This window comes from Hirundo rustica, chromosome 8, assembly GCF_015227805.2.
Source record: "Hirundo rustica isolate bHirRus1 chromosome 8, bHirRus1.pri.v3, whole genome shotgun sequence".
NCBI classification, from domain to species: Eukaryota; Metazoa; Chordata; class Aves; order Passeriformes; family Hirundinidae; genus Hirundo; species Hirundo rustica.
In genome coordinates, this window is record NC_053457.1 from 1532387 (window position 1) to 1555606 (window position 23220).

Below are 23220 nucleotides of genomic sequence, written 5' to 3' on the forward strand. Positions count from 1 at the left end.
AGACTAAGGTTTATGGCATTTTGACAGAACTGAAGATAAAGGAGGAAGGACTACTATTTTTATTGAGCTTTCTGCACAGCTGAGGTTCAACATGAAGGGGGATATAGATTCTATTGGCTTATCTGAACTTCAGTGAAAGGAATCAGGGCCACTCTGACAGAAGACCCCATTCTAGCTGGAATTCTGCTCTTGGTTTCGTGGAAGAGTTGGTGTTTAGAACCTTAGGGAGAAACCAAAGCGTGGAAGCACACTGTTCAACCTTCTGTATCTAAACTGTGCCAACACAGGAAAAGAGGAAAAAAAAATTCTGAGAATATTCATGCAAGGTCTTTTTTTGTGGATGAGAAACCTACATCCACGTTAATTTTCCTGTTTTAAAACCAAACCCACTTTTAAAGGAAAGGCTTACATTTTTGGGACACTACCTCAGCATCTGGCTGGAAAAGGAGTGAACATGCCCTGGAGGTTTCAGAATTGCAGAATTCTAAGGCTGGGGTCTGAACTGTTCTTTTGCCCAACTCTGCAGAGGTGACCGTGGTAGCAAAGCGAACAGTTGTCATGACAGCTGAACAAGTGGATTGACATTCAGAGTTTTGAGAGAAGCAGGGGAGAGCTAATAACTGGATTGGAAATCACTAATTTTTAACCCTCAATCTTAGGGCCAAGGTTTACTTAAATAACTGATATTTTATCTTCCCAAAGAGGGAAAACACCTGTCCTTACAGAGAGCTTCCAACATTACATTCTGATTTAAATTAGTACTGAAGGGTGTAACAGGAGAAAGAGTAGAGGGTTGGCTTTTACATTATCTTTTAACTTTTATGACTCCACTGGATTTTCACTTTTTATTTCCTGTGCAGTGGTAGTTAAACCATCTCTACCTCATCCTTAAGCTGGATCAATCAAACTATTGTTGTGCCATTTCTGTGTAAGTCTACACTACTCCATACTCGTGGGCTTTGTTAAAAGTGTGTTTTACCACTGCTCCACTATGTATTTTCCCCCAGTTGGGATCATTTCCTCCTGAATTAAGCTGGCACTTTTAGCCAAGAAATAATGCTGGTTTTCCCCTTCCCCCTTCCTTTCAAGCTGTATGTCATTTCAGAGGCACCCAAAGCCAGCTCAGCTTTCTTGGAATGAAGCCTTTTCTTCTGCCTTGCCGGTACCTGACACAAAGAGCTTTAGTATTTGCGTTCTGCTCAAAACCATTTATCAACAAGTAGCCTGTATTAGGACAGAGGACATATCCTAGTGCAGAATGTTCACTGCCATGCATTTTTCCAAACAGGAAAGAAATACTCACAGCTGTCTCTCCTTCTGGGAGAATTCGTTCTGCAGGCTTTCAGATTTATTCACATATTCCTGTTTAAGTTTCTCATCCTCAGCCTCAGCGTCCATTTGAGCCTTCTCTGCTTGCTGCAATCTGGTGTAATTCAAATCAACTTTGGGTAAAACTGAAGCTAGAACTAGGGTGTAGAGGGTGAAGAAGACAAATAAAAGAAAAATGGGGAAATAGAAACATTTCTAAATAAAAACAAAGTTTGGGGGAAACTCACAAACTCAAACGAGAAATCCATACAATGCCTAGAGAACTTAGCTCCTGGGTTTGCATACAATAAGAGAGTAATCACTGTAAGTAATAATTGTTTTATTTTATGCTCATGAATAACAGGTGCCAAAGCACGATACATATTTTAGAATCGAAACATTTAACTCGATGCTTTTCTTTTTTCCTTTAGCATACGTTCACGTGTTATTTCTGAAACTTCTCTTACCCCCAAGTAAATTCTGTAGAAGTACTTGGCTTGCACTAATCACCCATTAAGACAGGGCAGAGCATGTGTTGTGCAAAAGCAGCTCAAAACAACTGAGGCAGAAGGTTGCATACAGAGCACTGCAATCAGACAGCAAAAAGCTTGACTAGCCTAACACAACAAAATACACCCTGACAGGTCCCACTACGTTTAGAGAGCTACCTCAACTACAGCATAATTCATTTAAATAGTCTGTATTAAAAATAATGCATTCTCACACTGGTTAAAATAGCTCCTTACTAAAAACAAATCAAAGTGATTAATCAAGAAATGAGGGATTGTTATTTGATTTAATCTTTTCTTTCTGAATTCCAGGTCTGCTCAGCTGACACTCCCCTGGGAAGGCATTAGGTCACCGTGGCTCCTCTCTGTTGGATGTTTTGTAACAAAAGCACATGTGCTAAAAGGGGACTTGTGCTATATCATGGTTACACCTGTCTGGAGAACACGAGAGCCTGTAAAATCCCAGTGAATGCCCCCACCTGATGCAAAACTGTCTCAAGAGCCTCTCAGGTAGGTGGTGGGAGAAATCAGTGAGATGGTTGATTTCCCACTGCCCAGCAGCTCACTGAACACAGAGACTCCCAGCTCCAGTGTCAGCTAAAAAGATGTGTCAGCAATGTCTGCATTTGTGCTTCTGCTGCTGAAGTTGCACCCAAGGGAGTTTCCAAAAGCTGCCGGTAAACAAGTGAGCAGGGCTGGAATTAAACCACCCCATCAAGGGTGCACCACCTCCCTCAGCTATCCCAGGGCCTTGAAGAAGGCTCCCAGTCACATTTGCCACAGTAGTGCACAGAGGGCCAAAGCAGGGGAAGGAGAATATTGGGAAAAAGCAGGTCCCTGCCCTGTGCAGAAGCTGACTGAAGCTGCACAAGACATCAACACCAAAAGCACTATAAACCCTTCCCTAATTCACAAAATCAACTGCAGAGTTGTTTCCACAAGCAAGGCAGAAAGGGAACTTGCTATCCAAAAGCTGCAGCATCATCGCCAGCCCAGCACCAGGGCTGGCTGCACTGCTGAAATTCAGGCAGATGCTGAGCTGGCTGCAGTTTGCAGCTGCATTTGGCATTCAGATGATAACGAAGCAGATATTAGTTTGCATAGATGACTGTGAGGTGGATAAGGCTCCCATTTCTGCCACGGTCTTCATGTTGTTCTAGTCAGTGTTTCTGGTTTGGGTTTTCTTTGAAGATGAAAGAAATTTATTTTTCAGGAGCCAGCTCACATTAAAGGTGCTCTCTGCCTCCAAACCAAGGAATAAGCTAGCTCACAGCCCTGCAGTAATAACTCTTTCTGTATTATTGCCTCCTGTCCCCACTTTGTCAAACACATCCCTTTCTGCTGCAAAACTCTAACAACATTTTTCCAATCAATTTCCACTACAAAGTCCATAGCAAACATCAGGGAGTGGAGTATTAAGGGCAGTCAGCAGGTAAACCCTCCTTTCTGCAGCACAGGCAAGCAGCAGCTCCCAGCAGAAACAGGAGCTGTACAGGCAGCCCAAGGAGGGCTGGAGGGAGGAGGGACAAGGGTTTGGGCAGGACACCCACACAGCATTGTGTCAGTGCACACACAGCCAGGGTGTGTCAGTGCACACACAGCCAGGGTGTGTCAGGGCACACACAGCCAGGGTGTGTCAGTGCACACACAGCATTGTGTCAGGGCACACACAGCCAGGCTGTGTCAGGGCACACACAGCATTGTGTCAGTGCACACACAGCCAGGGTGTGTCAGTGCACACACAGCATTGTGTCAGGGCACACACAGCATTGTGTCAGGGCACACACAGCATTGTGTCAGGGCACACACAGCCAGGGTGTGTCAGGGCACACACAGCATTGTGTCAGTGCACACACAGCATTGTGTCAGTGCACACACAGCCAGGGTGTGTCAGGGCACACACAGCCAGGGTGTGTCAGGGCACACACAGCATTGTGTCAGGGCACACACAGCCAGGGTGTGTCAGGGCACACACAGCATTGTGTCAGGGCACACACAGCATTGTGTCACTGCACACACAGCATTGTGTCAGTGCACACACAGCCAGGCTGTGTCAGGGCACACACAGCATTGTGTCAGTGCACACACAGCATTGTGTCAGTGCACACACAGCCAGGGTGTGTCAGGGCACACACAGCCAGGCTGTGTCAGGGCACACACAGCCAGGCTGTGTCAGGGCACACACAGCCAGGCTGTGTCAGGGCACACACAGCATTGTGTCAGTGCACACACAGCCAGGCTGTGTCAGTGCACACACAGCCAGGGTGTGTCAGGGCACACACAGCATTGTGTCAGGGCACACACAGCCAGGCTGTGTCAGTGCACACACAGCATTGTGTCAGTGCACACACAGCCAGGCTGTGTCAGGGCACACACAGCATTGTGTCAGTGCACACACAGCCAGGGTGTGTCAGGGCACACACAGCATTGTGTCAGGGCACACACAGCCAGGCTGTGTCAGTGCACACACAGCATTGTGTCAGGGCACACACAGCCAGGGTGTGTCAGGGCACACACAGCCAGGCTGTGTCAGTGCACACACAGCAATGTGTCAGTGCACACACAGCCAGGGTGTGTCAGTGCACACACAGCATTGTGTCAGTGCACACACAGCCAGGCTGTGTCAGGGCACACACAGCATTGTGTCAGGGCACACACAGCCAGGGTGTGTCAGGGCACACACAGCCAGGCTGTGTCAGGGCACACACAGCCAGGGTGTGTCAGTGCACACACAGCCAGGGTGTGTCAGGGCACACACAGCCAGGCTGTGTCAGTGCACACACAGCCAGGCTGTGTCAGGGCACACACAGCCAGGGTGTGTCAGGGCACACACAGCCAGGGTGTGTCAGGGCACACACAGCCAGGCTGTGTCAGGGCACACACAGCCAGGGTGTGTCAGTGCACACACAGCCAGGGTGTGTCAGGGCACACACAGCCAGGCTGTGTCAGGGCACACACAGCCAGGTTGTGTCAGTGCACACACAGCCAGGGTGTGTCAGTGCACACACAGCCAGGTTGTGTCAGGGCACACACAGCATTGTGTCAGTGCACACACAGCATTGTGTCAGTGCACACACAGCATTGTGTCAGTGCACACACAGCCAGGGTGTGTCAGGGCACACACAGCCAGGGTGTGTCAGGGCACACACAGCCAGGGTGTGTCAGGGCACACCCAGCCAGGTTGTGTCAGGGCACACACAGCCAGGGTGTGTCAGGGCACACACAGCCAGGGTGTGTCAGGGCACACACAGCATTGTGTCACTGCACACACAGCCAGGGTGTGTCAGGGCACACACAGCCAGGGTGTGTCAGTGCACACACAGCCAGGGTGTGTCAGGGCACACACAGCCAGGGTGTGTCAGGGCACACACAGCCAGGCTGTGTCAGGGCACACACAGCCAGGCTGTGTCAGGGCACACACAGCCAGGTAAGATGCTCAGCTGACAAACGGGTCGGGTGGGTTCAGGAAGCAGGTTCCGGGCGCGGGATCCGGGTGCAGGTTTGGGACGTGGGTTCGGGATGCGGGTTCCGGCCGCGGGTTCGGGACGCGGGCCCTGCCCGTAAATCCCGCTCCCTGCTGCTCCACCTCCCAGGGCGGCTGGGTGGGCAGCAGCCACAGCTCCAGAACTTGCTGGAGCACTCTGGCTCTGCTGGAGGCCCCACCAATCAGGCTCCAAACACATTTTCACTCCACGAGAGCACTTTACGCCACATGAGGGGGCGGAACGGTGCCGCAGCTTTGGATCCAGAGGCTGTCGCTGCCTCCCTGCACACACAGAACCTCTCCTCTCACATCCATCCTTCTGAGAGCTCAGCTCCCTCCCTCCAGCTCCTGCCACTCTGCCACAAACAGCGCTAGTTACACCCACACAACCCACCAGAGAGCGTGCCCTGGGGACAAACACAGCCGAAAAGTGAAAGCAATGAGCAGGGGAAAAGGGAAGCATTAGCCAGAAGGGCTACTTCTTAAACCTCTTAGCACCAAAGATCCGGAAAAGCACTAATTAGAAACAAGTGTCGTAAAAATATACAGTCAAAGTAAAGATATCTAACCTTGTAAAACAAAACTTGACAAAGAAATGATTCGATAGCATTAAAAAACTAGCTTACATTTGCTTAATAATAGTGCAGTAATTTAGTATTTTTTTTCTTTTTCTCTTTTTTTTTTTTTTTTAGGAGGGGTAAAGTGAGATCGGAGATGATGTTCTTTCAGAAAACAAAACAGAACCCAGCTACGATCAGTTACAGTGCAGGATTTCTAATACCACTTTCAAGTTTTAATTGGAAAATTCTGAAGTCCTATTTTATCAGCAATTATTTCAACACAAGAGATCTGGAGGAGCTTTCAGAACGATATATCCTTGACAAGTTTGTACTGGTGCTGAGCCTCATTGCTGGCACATTTGACGAATGACATTGCAATAGTCCTAGTTTGAGTTAACAGATCTTTGTCACTTCATGAATGCAGTGGACAAAAATCAAAGACAGATGAAGGCAGCAAAACAGTAAAAACAAAAATTGGGATAAAAGGATAAAAAGAAAAAGAAAAAAGAGGAAAAAAGGATGTCAATAAAAGAATATTCATGTCACTAATTTTTTTAATACATAAGCATGTTTTTCATAATCAGATTTAAATGAAAAAAAAGACATGTCAAACACCAACGTGACTGGGCTTATGGATATGTTATATTTTACAATTAGAAAGATCAATGTCGCATATAAGGCCACTAAATTAAAACACGTGAATCACATCTTAATATTATGTAGTACATGCAGTCTAACCATAATGTAAATTTATATTCTGGAATTTTAGACTTCCACTTTTCAACCTTTCAGCATGAAAACTCTTAAAGTCATTGAAATAATGGGACTTCCAAAGCAATGAACAACAATTATAACAGCTTCAGCAAACAACCAGTGATCCTTGAAGGCATTAATGTTTATATTAAGCACATGCTTAATTATAAGTCCAATTAATGCTTCAGTTTCTATTGCATTTCATTCAGGTGGGCAAAAAAACCTAGGCAATAAAGAATCAGAATTTTGCAGCAACTGAAAGAACCACTTTTGATATCAGCATAAAAACCTAGGACCAGAAGAAAGATGGTAGAGGAAGAAAACTGAAAGATTAAGTTCTCATTTCAAGTGAGTGTGTTTGTCAAACAGAAAAAAACCCCAGTCCAACAGCAAAGCACTAATTAGAAATTTCAGGAAGGTTTGGTTTAAATGTTCTAGTTGAAAATTACACTTCAACGGTAGGAATGCAGTAAGGTGTAAGGGAGCGGAGCTGTGAATGAAGAGAAACAAAGATGGGGCTGTACCTTTGTTCTAGTTGTTTCATGGTTGCATTAATTTGATTGGTCTTATCCTCTAATCGACTAATAATTTCATTCTTTTCTTTCATAGCATCTTCAGAAACCTGTGTTACAAAAGAGGTTCAAGCTGACATTGGTATAATTGCACCATTACCTTGTGGGGGCTTTTTCTTCAGTATCTAAATGGGCAACTGGTAAAAAAGGCTTCAAGTTTTGATTCTCTTTAAGGATTGCCTTTTAAAAACCCTTGAGGACAGTACGTGAAATCTGATGCATAGAAAATCTGTAGTTTTATACTTGGCAAGTGTAGATGCTATTTAATATTTAGTAAGTATAAATGTTCCCCTTTGATTTCCTTCCTTAGTTAATCACTTTAGAAGTCAAATTCACTGACCAAGTAGCCCGTTAGAACCTCACCAGTGAAGAGCAAAGAGCTTAGCCCAGAAGAATCACCAAGGTTCTCCTAAAAATCAACCCCCCCCCAGATCCCAACACTGGAGAACATTCTCTCTCATTATCTTTCTCTCCAGCTCTATTTATATTTCCTATCCTCTGGTCCAGTTTCCTCACATTTGCAGATGGGGAAGTAGAAGTCTTTGCCCACCACTTTAACTATCTCTCCGCAGCATCCTAAATTTTTTTCCCCTCATTCTGCCACAGATTTGACTGGTTTCTTGTGCTGGTTTTCGTAATTTATTCCCTAAATCAAATTAATGTTTTGCATAAATAATTCACTGGTATTTAGTAATTTGTTAACTGCATTTGGGGTCCCTGAGATCCATATTCTTCCAAAAAAGGCATTTCATTGTTAAGAGATATTCTTAATTTGGTAACAAATTTAAAAATAAACCCAAAACTGTAATCATCCATTTAACATATTCTTGTCTTCCTTTCCCTACTTTGGAAGGTCAGGGCTACTCTTCAGCTCCTCACTATCTGCCCACGTTCTTCTGGCTTTTTTATACAACGCAGGTACAGTACACTATCAGTCTCTCTCTGTTCCATGTAGGATATTGTTAGGCCATGTTCTTACCCTCCTGCCCTTTTCTTCCCTAAACCCAGTAAGTGACTGCCTTAAGAACTCCTTTGTATGAAACCATGATTACACAGGTAATGTTCCAAAATGTCAAGCTGACCTAAGAAGCACGAGGAAACCGAAACTCCAGGGAACAGCAGCAACCAACCAGAATGGCAATAATGCTCTATGATCCCTGCAGCAGTTTAACAGCAGATTGTCCCTTTACCTGCAGCTTTTGGTACATTTCCACGTTAATTGCTTTAACTTCGTCAAGCTGCTGCCGCAGGCCGATGAGGGTGTCCTGCTTCTCATGGATATCCTTCTCCAGCAACTTCATGGCAAGCTCTATCTCATGCTTCATGCTAACTTGAACCACTAGCTCATTCTCCATATCCTAGAAAACACAAGCACAATGCAACACAAGGGATTTAAATAATTACGAAATCATTTTTTTCTGTTTTGAAACTCTAACAGAGCTGCCGCTTCAGAAATTCTGCCCTTTACTGTTGCAAATTATCCATAAATGTTACACTCATATACCAACTGACCAATGGGGTTTTTAACTTTGGGAGAAGGTAACTCACATTATAAGAAACTACCCTGCCAATGCTGTACAGAGTTGCCCAAGTATTGATTACAAAAATAGAACTGAAGTACTTGTATTTTCACAGGAAAGACTCAGCAAAGATAGAGAGCATACAGGATGGCTAAAAGCTTACCTAAAAATTTATCAAAGAAAAATGTGGTTGTTTCTTTACTGCTCTTCAGTAACATTACTATAGAAATATTGATGCTCTGTAAAAATTCCCTTTTGATTATAGGCAGTTGTAGGAGAAGGGCATACAGGTGACCTTGCCCCTGCTAAGTAAGTGTGTTATTTACCCAGTACAGCCTCACCCTGATGAGTCACAGCTCTATCCAATAAAGATAAGTGTGAGATAAGGGAGGGGGTGAGCTGGGGAGGGATCATCACAGAGGATCACGAATGGAAGAAGGATGAAGAAGAAGGATCCTGGGGAGAGAGGCTCACTGCTGTGAGGTCAGTCTGGGCCTGCAGTCACAGTTTAGCTAGGTGAAGGCCTGCAGTCAGAGTTTAGCAGGAAATAACCAGCAGTCAGAGGCTGTAAGACAAACCTACAGCAGGAGCTTGCTGCAGCCAGAGTCAGTGAACAGTTGGAGTCAGGATAAGTAAATTGTAACAAGGAATAAACCAGGACCCTTTTCCTGCTGTGAGTAACCGGAAGTCTGTGTCTTGGATCATTTCTACCCCTAACGAGAGGGCTGCTGCAACAGGCAGGCAGAGAAAAGGCTCTCCAAGTAAATGAAATGCAGCAGCTGAACCCAAGAGAAGCAGAAGTACTCCTGCGGCGAGCGCTGTGCAGGGGGACAGCGCCAGGGAACGCTCACCTGCCGCAGCTGGGCCTCCTCCCGGAGCTGCCTGCGAGCCTCCGTGTACATCTCATCCAAGCCCTGCCTCGAGTGCTTGTACGTCTGAAGCTCTGCTTCCACATCCACCTTAGTTGCCTACAAAGATACAGAGGTTCTGTCTGCCTGCATCGTAAATTCTGCAGTTTAATGGCATCAATTCAACATTTGTGGGGAATATGAAGAAAAACCTATAAACACATCCTCCAAGCACAGGACAAACACGGAAAGAGCTGTTTCTGCTCCATGGCCGTTGTTTTGATAATGAGAACTGAGTAAAAGCAGCAAAATGAACATCAATACTGCAGTACTGCCCTCCTTTGGTGTCACTCGAATACACTACGCATGCGTATGGTTGTTAAACAATCGAGTGTCCTAGAATTTTAATTTACTTATGGCATTTCGAAACCTCCACAGATTTAGTAAGTTCTTTCCCTCAAAAAAGTTGTTTCAGATTTGGACAAGTTAAGCTTACTTGAAGTTCAGATGTACAAACTTTTGAAAAAAATTAACCACGCTATATATATTACAGTATTAAAAGTGGTAAAACTAACTTACCTCTAGATGATGCTGTGTTTTCATTAAAATCAGAGTATTTTCACTCCTTAATTGATGGTTTTCTTCCTGAAGTTTAATTATATTGTTTTTTGCTATTGCTAACTGAAAAGAAACAAATTTTTAAAAAGAAAAGCACTGTGACCACTTTTGTGAGTAGAGATAAGGAAAACACATGTTCTGATTAATGCGAGGCCAAGACATTCTCTGCTCTATTCTCCCTGTCTGCCAAACAGAGGATTAGCTTTTTTTAAGGCAGCATAAAGCTCCCGGTTTTAATAATGAGTCACTTTCATTACACAGCAGCAGCATCTTCAGGATACTTCACTGTTTCATGACTGGTTAAGAATTTGGTTTCCTTCCACTGCTCCATTATGACTCAAAAGACCCTCAATTCTCTTTCCTTGTCCTCAACTTTTTCTTTCCACTTCGCTCCAAGTTCATCCGGTTTTCATTTTCTTTTTTTGGTATCTTCATGCATCATATGGAGCCGCTTACATAAGAAATCCTCCCTCATATGAAAAACAAACACCTTTACAAAAGATGACACTTTATAACTGGACCCTACAATATATAGTTTAATGTCTGAATTATAAGCCAAAGGATCAAAATAGGTGGACAGTTGGGTTGAAGGCTTATAAAGGAATCAGAATACTCTGAGAATTAACACTCAGAAAAAATGTTTTCACTCTGGATACGTTATTCCCAGAGTGAGCTAGCTGTCCCTTCAGTAGCTGAATTTAGAGTTTTCAATTTTCCATTTCATTAGCTACAAAAGGTGCTCTCTCTTATAAAGCTAAAAATATTGGAAGCTAGTCAAGCATCAAAGATAACCAGAAATATAGGCTTTAAACACCAGAAGCAGACAAGTCTAAAAGCTGTATATAAACATCCAGAAACAAGCAAGAGACAATCTTTGGCTAAAGCTGAGAACTGGAACAGAAATTGCTTGGTGAACTACTTTCTGTCTCTTTGTAGCAACTGGTGTCATCCATTCTAGACTAGTCATCTGCACAAATCAGACTGACAGCTGGCATTAAGAAAGAATTCTCTTCTCATTTTGTCCAAAGTTGGAAACTGCAACGTTCTGCAGGATTACTGTACTGATGCAAGAAGCTGCCTGGCAAGCTGACTTCAAATCCCTGCAGCAGCTGCCCCTCTCCTTTAGGCCAAAATGAAGGTATCTGAATATATTATACAGAACTTCCACGGCTTAAATAATGTAAGTATATTTCAAATCAGTCTTTCAGAGAAACTCATATGCTACACATTACTAAAATAAAAAGGTACCTCTTCAATCAGCTTAGTGTTTGATTTCTCCAGTGAGTCAACTCTTGCATGTAGACTGCTAACTGTGCTACTGGAAGGGAAAAAGAAACAATGGCATTCAAGATTAAATCAAAACTCATTCAACCAAGCTCAAAAGCTTTAATGCCAGGTACAGTGATTAATGGTTAAGAGCTGTGAGGTCTGTTCCCATTGCTGGAGGTTTTCCTAAATATAAGAAAATGACTCTCCTTTGTTGGACATCTGTATACTTCTTCCTCATTCCCAACGTCACCCCTGTCACTTAAACTCCTGGTTGGCTGTAACTTCTCATGCACTCTCCCTTTCCTTTATCCTCACAACTATATTGCATCCAAAAGATGAGTTCCCCCTATAGAACAAAATCATTTTCCAGATCCTCTTCCTCCAAAATACATTTCTTTTATAAAATCATTTGTTTCTCTGCATTTTTTGAGATTTGTCCTCAGGCTATCTCTTTCTTAATGCTCCCTGACTTCATTTAGGAATGTCACCAGAGTCTTATTACTTTGTTGCTTTTTACAGTATCAAACTACATCCAGGCATTTTCCATAGCCTGATTGCCTATTTCTGCTGGAAGCACCTTTTTTTAGGCTGCACTTCACACACAAGGAAACCTATTCTGTAACACCATTTACTTTTCCACATATTTCTCAGTGGTGTCCTCAGAAGTTGCCAGGTCATCAGGAACAGCAGGGCAGAGAGATTAATGCATTCTAGGAAGCCTAAACACAAACAGCTGAACTGAAATAAAATAGGAGAGTTGATGAATCACTGATCTGGCAGGAAATTCTGTGCATAAACCAGTGTAAAAGAACACACAGAGGCTCACCTGGATAACGACATCACACAAACACCACTGCTCTTAATTGTGATAGCTCCTTTCTCCTCCTGTACTTTCATTTTGCTCATATTTGATGTGCTCAGCTTTTCTGTGCTGCTGGAGGTTTCTGCTCAGTAACACCATTTCAGAGCTGAGTATCCTTACTCCAACAGGAGCCTTATAGTAACCAATGATCCAGATTACGAAATTTATAAAGATGATTACATTTCAAAAAGCATCTAGATCAGCTGTGCTACAGAGTCTACAGAAGTTCTTTCTGTCTTTGGTTTTGGTTTGTTGGAATTTTTTAGCTTTTTAGCTCCTTAGACTGTTTAATTTCGTACAATACTCCTCAGAGAAATTTAAATCACTGTTTTTCTCTTTGCACAGTAATACAGTGGTGGACTAGGTTTGTTCCATCCAGGAAACTAAGAGGAAAATCCTGCTTTCCTGAAAATTGTTTCAACAGGAACCACAATCTACCACAGGTAGCAAGCAATGAGCTTATTCTGTTTCAGTCCTAGGCATTAAAGCCACAAACTAAAATATTCGGAAAGGCCAAGAAATAAAAACATATGGATTCACCAGAACACACAAAACTATTTCTGCCAAACTGTTAAATAGAACAGAATTAGAATCCAGAAGAAGCTTTTCTTTCCTGTGACGTTATGAACCACTTTGGCCTGTTGGTTTTGTGTTTCCTTGAAGAATAAAGGTTTTGACTCTCCAAAAGCATGGAAGTTTTCTGGGTCTCTCCGTAAGAGTGTCTTTTCCTACTTCACTAAATATTCAGTCCAAGCATGAAGAATTTGCAGCTCTTTCTCTGAAGTTCTCTCACAAAACTGTGGTACAAAAGGCATTTACCTGTAAGCCTGGCCTGACACCCATACTCCAAAGTAATACTTACTTCAGTTGCCTGTTTAGCTCCTCAACATAATTCTTTTGGTCCAATATTGCAGCAATCTGTACATTTCTAAAGCAAGCACAAAATAAAATTCACTTTATCAAAATTATGTACTAAACTATGGACTGAAAATATACGTTATTTACCATATGCAAGTGTCCACCTCAATTGTGTTTTTAAAAAGAAAGACAGCAACTTCATCTCACGCTCATGAAGGCAACAACACATTGTGTGTCATTATATCAGTGAGACACAAAAAAATCCAATGCTTAACTGCAAACAGTTTCTCTACGTGAAACATAACATACACAGGCTGAGAAGTATAAGGATGTTTATTTACTCTGCCATAACTCTGTTCCTTTGAAACTCTGACTAAATCCCAAGCTGAGGGCTTAAAGGTCTGCACGTTCCTTTTCACTGGCACCTGGCAAGCCTCCACTCCTTGGAGGCAGTAGGTGATGCTGCTGAGGTTTGCTTCAGACTGCAAATATTCTTCCAGCTAACTAGTAACAGAACAACACACTGGGCATTTTCCTCAGGATCAGAAAATTTCATCTTTAGGGAATCTGACTTATTTCTAAAAGAACTGGCCCCAGCCAAGAAATCATTTGTTAACATGCAAAACCGGAGGTATTTTGTGAGGACGTACCTTTCTTTACACCCAATGTCATCATCACTCTTCAAATACACAGAGAAATCGATCACCCCAACCTAGGGGAAAGCAAAGGTACAGTTTCATACCATACAAATAAGTGCTGTTGACATTTACAGCCCTGTGTTTCTGTAATTGATAAAACCTCAGTTACAGCATTTTTAAGATTCAGCCAGAAGCTGGAAAACCTGAACTATAACACTTTCTACAAGATTTTACTAAGTTTAATATTTATTTGGTTTATACAGTGCTCTCCTGTCAGGATCCTGTTTGTTCTTTCCATGTCTTTTCTAAAACGTCTCTTCTCCAACTGTTTAAAAGCATGTTTTCTTATTAAAGCAAAATACCATCTCTAATAAATAAGGTAAAATGTTTTATATACAAAAGTTAATTTACTTCAATTGACTATGGCTGCATAAACACTTTTCACCACAGAGTAGCATTTTTTTTAACACACCAAACCTATGCTCCTGGCTGTGACTTCCATCAAGGTTCAGAAGTTTGCCTTTCTGCCCAATAAAACCTGCTGCTTCTGGCTTCTCTGAGAAGGTGCCTTCTTTACACTAGACAAACAGAATTATTCTGGACATTTTACATATGTCAGATTTGGACACGCTGCAATCAGAATCTCATCTGCACAACCACTACTACCTTCGCACACTGAGTTTTCTCTCTCATGCAGCAAGGCCACCCCGTGAGAGCAGAGGTGTAGCTGGCAATGGATTTTGTGGTCTAGAACACACCTATTTAATCCCCAACACTAAGAGCAAGCTGATAAGCTTTCTGAAATACAGGCCTGTCAATGTTCTATCTTCTTTTACACAAGATCAGTGCCTGAAACTACCACTACACAGTAACTAGAACGAACAACTGAGGACAAATTAACCATGTGATTCAAAAGCACACCCCCCCAATTAGCTGTAACTTCTCTTTCCCAGAGGAACTGTTTTTTCATCAAATATATGAATATAGTAATAAGCACTTAAGCTACTATGATTTTTTCCATAAAGAAGCTGGAAAAAAACCAGTCAGGGCTGAACACAGTCTGCATTTATTTACAAACACCTGTGCATCTGCCTTTAAACAGAACCTGTTAATAAGTTCTTGGAAAAGATCGGGGTTAAAAGTCAAAGCCCATTCAAAGCAGGAAGAATTCCAAGTCTTGTTTTGCAAAATCAAAGTAGTCACCCTCTTAGGAGGTCGTAAGAGAGTGTTTCGGATCCCTGGATCACTCCTATGATGTTCCAGAACCACAATAAATGAAGCAAGCAGGTAAACTGACCATGGAACTGTACCTGTCCCATGGAGGGAAAGGATGGCTCACACGAGTCCGATGGAAAGAACTCTGCCTTGCTACTCCCATTTGAGGACAAAGCACAAAACTGCACCCTTGCACTCTGAGCACTGTCTCCATTTAAAGGTCTGACCCCACTGATAATGAGGGTAAAGCAACAGCCCCACAGATCCAGGAGCTGGATCATCACACCCTCAACAGTCTCTAGCAGGGTAAGAAAATTCACAAACTAAAGAACAGAACTCTCATGGACTGCACACACATTCCTTTACCTGGAGGGACTTACTTGTGAATCCAGGTCTTCTCCCTTCACACACAGGTTGGCATCGATCACATTCAGCCCAACCAGCAGCCCAACAATAACTGCTCCTTCTTCCTCCATCATTAGTGCATGATACTCATAGAACTCACTGTGTTGAAGGAGAAAATTGCATCTTACTGGCATATTCATTATATATACATCCAATAAATTAATCATGTGACATACACTTCTAAATTTTCTCTTATTGTAGCCTTACTACCGCATCCTTAAAGATGAACTGGGCCTGCCCATACTCTCAACTCATAAAAATTCAAAGTGCGTGGTTTGTCTCAGAGGCTATTAAAAACAAGGACACTGCCTTAGGCTCCAGATGGCCGGGACAATGTGGGGAGGGTGACAAGATTTACTTTGACTGTAAAAGAAAAGAAAACAAACCAAACAGAAAAGGCTCTTCCCTACACCTGCTATTAGCCAGTTTTGAAGAGGATACTGCAACAAAAGGATGTTTGGCCACACCGAGTCAGATAGCTCTTAAGTTGTTAAGAAGCACTGCAAGCAATGCAAAAGAAGAATGGCAAGAGTTGCCTTTTGTGAAAAAAATGCCTGGAATTTACTGAATACATGCTTGAAACTCAAGGACCCAAGGAAGAGATTAAATGGATAAATGAGAAACATAAAGGGCTGAAATGCTAAAAAGGCTTATAAAATATAAATACTATGCTGAACAAAATACCAGCACTTTCTTCTCCTTGAACTTTTAAAATAAAATATTAGATTCTATGCAACAAACTGTCTTTTCACTGGAAAGGTCCACAGCTGCTGAACACCAATGACATCCTGACATACCAGTGTTATCTAGGCACAAAGTCAGTCTTAAAAATATGTATAGCTTATAAAACTGAAATTAAGAAGTATCTTTCTCTATTTGTGCTTTAATTACTCCATCAGACAGGAGGAGTAATAGTAGAAGAGAGCAATGCCAGTGTCAGAACTGTGGAAAGAAAGCCCAAAGCAAGAGCCCTCCTTTGAACGGCAGCTCAGTGGAAAGGCCATGGGAGGGATGAAGTCACCTCCTCTCCAGTGCCTATCCTGAACAATGGGGCAGTGCAGAACTATTTTTAGGAGACTAAATCACGAAAAATAAGTTGCAAACAAAATCTAAGGCGTTGTTTACCTGAGGAGGTCTCTCTGAATGATTAAACAGCGAAGATAATCGGCCATTTTCTTCTGCATCAGCGCTAACCGCAGCCAGGCCCGGGCACGGCCCAGCGGCGTCCTGAAACAAAGGGCATGAAGACAAACAGTCCCCAATCAACAACATACTCATTAAATCATGGTCTTTAACACCTTATCAGCCTACTGGTGGAGCAATGAGTGTTTCTGAAGGGGTATTTTAAACTATTAGTTGAGCATCACCACCTGGAAAGATGTAATGTTTAGGCCCTGACTCCAAGCTTTGGGATAACAAAGATTTTCAACTGCTCAGCTGAGCTTGGGAGCAGACTCTGGAAAAACAGGAGTATGGAATGCACAAGAGCCTGATAATCTTGATAAAGTCTTGTTTTCTGCTGAATAAAATGTTTGCAACAGTTGGGACTCCTTTGTGCAAGTGGCTTATTAAGAGTTAAGGGGAATTGCAAGAAAATGAAGCAAGTGCCCAGGACAAGCTACGATGGCCACCTCCCTTCCCAGTTCTGCTCTCTGGCTCCACCCAACACTTACTCAAGCCTACCTTTAATTGTGTACAGATTCATCTCAGGAAGACAATGCAAAAAGAGATGAAGACATATGTAACTGGCAAACACTGATACCCAGCAAATCACACCTGGACCTTTAGAACTTCCTCTTCTAGCATCATGCTTACATCTGGTAAGCACATAAACAAAGAACAAAAACCCCTCACAAGTTGTGTTAGGATAGGACGACAGTAACACACTTGGCAAAGGATTACTCCTTCCTCTGGCCTGCCATAAGAGTAAATAATAATTTACATGCCTATGTGCCTTAGATAGGGTCTAAAGCTGTAAATTAGAACCCTTATGCTGCCATGCACCAACCAGTGTAACCAAGCCCTTCTGGAATTATAAGGCTAAATACAAAAGCAGAGTGCAGTGGAATGGGAGGAGAATAAATTCACAACTGAGTAGGACCATGCAGGCAAGAATCTCAAAAGCTGCTTAATTCTTTCCCCTTAGGTATGTCACCCTTTGGTTTGCTACAGCCTTTGCAGACTACAGTCATTAATGTTTGCTGCAGTCCTAGACTGCAGAGTGGCTGAGGTACAACCTGCACCGCTCCTTTTTGCACTGTTCTTATCCACCTTCCGTTCACCTGTGCTCTCCCCCAACATCCTGTGCTAGCTGTTCAAAGGCTTGATTAATGCCAAAAGGAATCACGAGACACCTGCAGATTCTCAGTCAGGTCCTTTATTTTCCTGCTGCATTTTACCAATACTACTTACTTAAGGCCAGGCAAATCTCTGACACTCGCTGCTATTTCCTCAGCTTCTGGATATAATTTCTCCACAAGTTCCAGAGGACCCCAGATGGTTTTATTGTAGCTTAGAAAGGATTTTCTCACTTTGAAAAGAAAAATCAAGTAACTGAATTAATTGAAATCACTGCATTGGCTTCCTTCTGGCATGTGAAAGGGTTAACTGCTAAGTCCAGAGTTCAAGATAACTCGTAACTGAGACACCGGGCAGCTCACCAGTATCCAAAGCCAACTCCCAAATTACTTTGCTAGGAATATAAAATTGATATGCTAGAAAATAATTAATATAAAAAGGATGTCTAGCTAAAAATATACACTAGGTACATACACGCAGTTGGCAAACCCTGGACCACTTAAAACAAATGCTGCACAAAAGGACAAGTTTGTAAATGCGGAAATACATGTGGTGAAGAAGTAATAATTACGCTACTCGTTATAAAGGGTGACCATTTACATATTTTTCTCAATTCTTTATGCAACATTACACATTTTTTAATCTACTTCCAGAAAGAAAGGAAGAAAAATGGCATGTTTGGGATGAGAAATATGCAGCTGGACTAATTTCCAGACCTTTCAGGCCATGCTTCAGGCAGTGCTCCATGACCACAAAGAACTGCTGCAAAGGTGGGTAGTCAGAATCCAGAGTGCGCCCAAAGCTCAAGGCTGATTCAATGAGTCCTTTGATACTCAGTTTAGCCATGTTCAATAAATTTGCTCTTTCTACAGCTGTAGGGTCCTTTACAGCTAAGACAACAGAGAAAAAAAGTTATGGTTCAAGTTTTAGGAGTGACACAAAGAAATAAAGCGCTCCATGTCCACCTGTTCAAACCTTCACCTAATAAACACAAAAGAACAAATTCAGCAGGTGCTAGAAAGCACCACGTCATAGAAAAGCATCCAACCCAAAACACAGAATTCTGAGTGTTTTAACAGGTGAATGAAAACCCGAAGCTGGGAATGTCAGTTCTCAGGTACCACGTTGTCTCAGCAGCAGCAAAGCCACTGCAACTGAACACAGCACCACTGTTGCACTCCCAAATCTGCTGCATGGCTGCAACCAGTGCCCCTCCCACGGTATCAAAGCAGCCTTCCCATCAATTTCTGGATTATTTGGTGTATTACAGCCTACCTACAGAAGCAGACATCATACCTTTTATATATAATCACCTTCCACTGTAGCTTTAATTGCACAGTGACACAATCACATGCCTTCCTTCTCAGGCTGTACAGAGCCTCTGCCACTAAACCAGGAGCATCTTCTGGAAAATGCTACATACTGAAAATTCAGTTTCTGATCTAGCCACAAAGTATCTTCTACACAGAAAATCTTAAGAATTAAAGGCTTTGCTTTAACTTGAAGTTTTTTTGTAAACATTACAAAGTGTACGCTGCAAAAATATATTTGAGGATTAAATCTAGTCAGTAAAAAATCCATAGCTTTTTACAGTCATCTTAGTCTGACAGAATGGACAAGGTTCCTCTTCTCAGAACTCCTGCTACTGAGAACAGAGTGCTCAGGAAATTCTTAAGCTTATTTTCATTTATAATGAAGCAATTCAAACATTCAGGCCAGACCCTATTTTCCCAGAGACAAAAAAGCCTCTGTTTATTCACTATCATCAAAGTAACCAGGAAAAAAACCAAAAGAGTTGATGATTTATTGTTTAATTAAATCCAATAAGTGAAGCAAAAAAACCCCAAACTTATTTTTCAAGTAATTGGGACACAGGTGTCAAAATATCTAGTAAGACTTGGAAAAAAATAAAAAAAAGTGAGCCTCTTTCTTTGCAAAACGGGGTATTGGTATAGGACTGTATCTGTTTGCACATCAGAAAGCACAAAGAACCCAAATCATCATAACAGATGGGTATTTTCTCAGTTCCTCAACAGCAATGAAATGACTTGTCTCATTTCCTGCAGGCTTTAGGTATTTTGGGACAGGATACCAGAAACCCTGAACACTACTTTCTAATATTCTGCTTCCCTAGTTGCCTGCTAAACACCCAACTACCCTACTACCACAAAATGTTACCTAGCTCTGCTTTCTAGGAAAAATAACGGCTGAGATTATGTACCTGAAACAGCCTTAAAAACCACTTTTACAGCTCCCCAGAACTTCTGCAGCAAAGCCCAGAAGACACTAGAAAACCAGTCAGATACTGAGAGAGGGCTCTGGCAGAACTGCACCCCGCCAGCAGCCCCTGCTCACTGCTTCGTCTCTCCCTTCCATCCCTTCCTTGCCAGCTGTGGGGCTGAGCGGCCCCAGCAGCAGCACCACCAGCAGCAGCATCCCTGCCTGGGACAGCCGAGCCTGGCAGCCACAGCAGCCTTTCTGCTGGCAGAGCAGACAGCCGCTTTTGTATCAGCTCTGCTACTGCCAGCGTTAAATACGAGAGTTTGTGTACGAAACGCCCCGATCAATGCAGGCTTCGGGTGGCTCTGCATCCCGTTGCTACACATTCCGTATGTTTCCCCAAAGGCATCGTGAAAATTCCTTTGTCAGGTGACCTCATTTTGACTTCTGGAGCTGATCTTCCTCAGACAGACTTCTATATCTGCTGTCCTTTTACTTATCAGCCCTCTTATCAGTCCTTTCTGAGGCGAAATGCATTTTAGGTCTGTTTTAAAGTGTGGTCTACCTGCATGGGTTTTTTTCACCTGCTTCTTAAAAAAAAAAAAAATAAACGATAGACATTTTTTTAAAATTTAAAGTCAAGACTCAGAATTTAACATGGTGCGTGAAATCCTAAATCCCAGCTGCCGCTCGGGTGCTGTACGGGCTATTACAGACAGCAGAACGAGCTCTGCAGGGCTCTTCTCCCCGAAGCAGCAGCCCCCGAAGGGCTCTTTGCATTAACACCGCCCTCGCCAGCATCAGCGGCTCTGAGCGGCGACGCTCGGCCCGTGAGGCGACATCGCTGCGCGGCTGTTCGAGCCGCCGGGGCCCGGCGGGCGGGCGCTCTGGGCCGTCCCTGCCAGCCGTCCCTGCCAGCCGTCCCTGCGGCAGCGACGGCCCGTCCCCCGGCCGCAGCCCGCAGCGCTCCGCACGGGGCGGCTCCGCCCGCATCGGGCCCGACACCGCCCGCTCCGCCGCGGGGCCGCTCCCTGCCCGCGCCCGCCCGGCCCCAGCCTCGGCCCCGCGTTCCCCGGCGGCCCCCGCCCATCCCGGCCCCGCTCCCGGCGCCGCGGCCCCGCTCACCCATGGCTGGAGAGGAGGAGCCGCCGCCGCAGCCGCTCCCTGCGAGCCCGCGGCTCCGCCCGCCCCTCCGCCCGCCCGCGCCAAGCGGCGCCCCCGGCGGCGGGAGGACCCGCCCCTATCGCGGCAGCCCCCGCGCCCCGGGCACCGCCACACCGCCCCGGGCCGCCACACCGCCCCGCCCCTATCGCGACAGCCCCCAGCCCCGGGCACCGCCACACCGCCCCGGGCACCGCCACACAGCCCCGGCCCTATCGCGACGGCCCCCCCGCCCCGGGCACCGCTACACCGCCCCGGGCACCGCCACACAGCCCCGCCCCTATCGCGACGGCCCCCCCGCCCCGGGCACCGCCACGGGCACCGCCACACCGCCCCGGGCCGCCACACCGCCCCGCCCCTATCGCGACAGCCCCCCCCGCCCCGGGCACCGCCACACTGCCCCGGCCCTATCGCGACGGCCCCCCCGCCCCGGGCACCGCCACGGGCACCACCACACCGCCCCGCCCCTATCGCGACAGCCCCCCCGCCCCGGGCACTGCCACACTGCCCCGGCCCTATCGCGACAGCCCCCCCCGCCCCGGGCACCGCCACACCGCCCCGGCCCTATCACGACAGCCCCCAGCACTATCGTGACAGCCCCCCCCCGCCCCGGGCACCGCCACGTCGCCCCCTGCCGCAGCTGCCCGCCTGGAGAGCGGCTGGGCAGGAGCGCAGGGGAGCCTTGGGCACAAGAAGCCTTGTACTGGAGCTAAGCACAATCCGGCAGCACAAACTTGAGACTTCTCTACCCTTCTCTTGGAACACAAAGCTTAAATCCCATGCATTTGTTCCAAATAATTCTGTACCACTGGATAACATGTATCAGAATAAATAATATTATTCTTAAAAAAAAAAAAAAATCTGTGCTTAGTACCTTCAAAGGTAACATGCTGGGAATCAAAACTGGTATTAAAAAAAAAAGTTTTGGGGTTTAATTTTAAAAAGCCGCAGAATGTGAATGTAGCTAGAAAAGAACCAAAACACACCAAGCTGTTTATCACCAAGCACGTTTGTCGCACCCAGCTGGAATCTCAGTCGATGCTTACTGCATCATAAGCACTACAATATGTTCTACTTAATAATTATTCTTTCCTCTCACCTTTTTGGGCAAGGTTAACCAGCAACCTGTAAAATAAAAAGGTGTTCTTTACCTTGCCCAGCTTCAGAGACTGCACAAAACAGCACAAAGGGTGTCACTGCCTGGGCCTGCGAGGAAGGACCAAAGGACAAGGGCAACACAGGGACAGAACAGCCCATGGTGACAGGGACACTTCTTCATAGCCACTTCTTATATCCACCATTTCCCACCTCTTCCAAGGAAAAAGGAACCCATACATTTAAACACAAAACAATTCTAAAACAGTCACACACTGATCCTGCTGATCTGGCATAAAACAGCTTCTCTTTTTTTTTTTTTTTTCATTTTTGGGAATCCCAGCAACACATAACACTGTAGGCATGCATCTGCATGTTTTCCAGCAGCATCAACGGCTGCTTCTGCATGAGAAAGCTGTTTCAAGGCAGCACACAGAAAAAGAGATCCTTCACTGCCAGAAGATACTCACTTCCCATGTATATTCACTGAAATATAGAGTGTTTTAGAGAATCACATCTCAATTTTGTTCGAGACTACCAGAGCAAAACATGGTTTCATCTGTAGACTGCTGCTCAGTCTAATTTTTACCACGTGACAAGAAGGGAGGATGTATTTTATAAGTGGATAAAGAAACGTTCTTGTGTTTGTTTCTCATGCAGCTTCATGAAGGGATGGCAATACCTCTCATTTATTTATTAAGTTCTTCATAACACGCAAACCATTTCTTGGATAGGCATTACTTGGCATAAGAAAGCAGATTAGTGAAATCTTAAGAGCTTTCTACACATAGATCCTAAACACAGAAAGAAAATCTCTTCTAAAAAAGTATTCTGATGTCACTACTATAATAAAGAGCATATTTTACCCTATTTTTTTCATCTTTTGAAAAACCCAGAGCATAGGCACAGTTGAAGTGTGTATTTTCACCTGAAAAAGGAGGATATCCTGTCAACTTTTCAAATTATTGTTGTACTGTTCTAAATATTTGCCTTGCATAAAGCAAAGTATTAACAAAGTATAAACAAC

At 44.3% G+C, this 23220-nt stretch overlaps 1 protein-coding gene across 5 annotated transcripts in view; it reads right to left on the minus strand.

Moving 5' to 3' along the window:
* RUFY2 (RUN and FYVE domain containing 2) overlaps window positions 1-21121 on the minus strand; it is a 30092-nt gene extending 8971 nt beyond the window's left edge. The window contains exons 1-13 of one of the 5 annotated variants that reach the window (XR_005701857.2): window positions 21063-21115; window positions 18434-18607; window positions 17832-17949; window positions 16545-16646; window positions 15395-15518; window positions 13812-13873; window positions 13166-13231; window positions 11421-11490; window positions 10134-10235; window positions 9558-9674; window positions 8377-8544; window positions 7139-7236; window positions 1304-1423 (exon numbers count right to left, since the gene is read on the minus strand). Coding sequence is in view for 4 of the 5 variants with exons in the window: in XM_040071007.2 (XP_039926941.1) it covers window positions 1304-1423; window positions 7139-7236; window positions 8377-8544; window positions 9558-9674; window positions 10134-10235; window positions 11421-11490; window positions 13166-13231; window positions 13812-13873; window positions 15395-15518; window positions 16545-16646; window positions 17832-17949; window positions 18434-18607; window positions 21063-21066 (1325 nt within the window). In the remaining variant the exon portion in view is untranslated. Of the gene's footprint in view, window positions 1-1303; window positions 1424-5208; window positions 6272-7138; window positions 7237-8376; window positions 8545-9557; window positions 9675-10133; window positions 10236-11420; window positions 11491-13165; window positions 13232-13811; window positions 13874-15394; window positions 15519-16544; window positions 16647-17831; window positions 17950-18433; window positions 18608-19013; window positions 20694-21062 lie in introns of those variants that run through there. The other 4 variants (XM_040071007.2, XM_040071008.2, XM_040071009.2 and 1 more) reach the window with 4 other exon arrangements.
* Between the last annotated feature and the right edge of the window lie 2099 nt (window positions 21122-23220).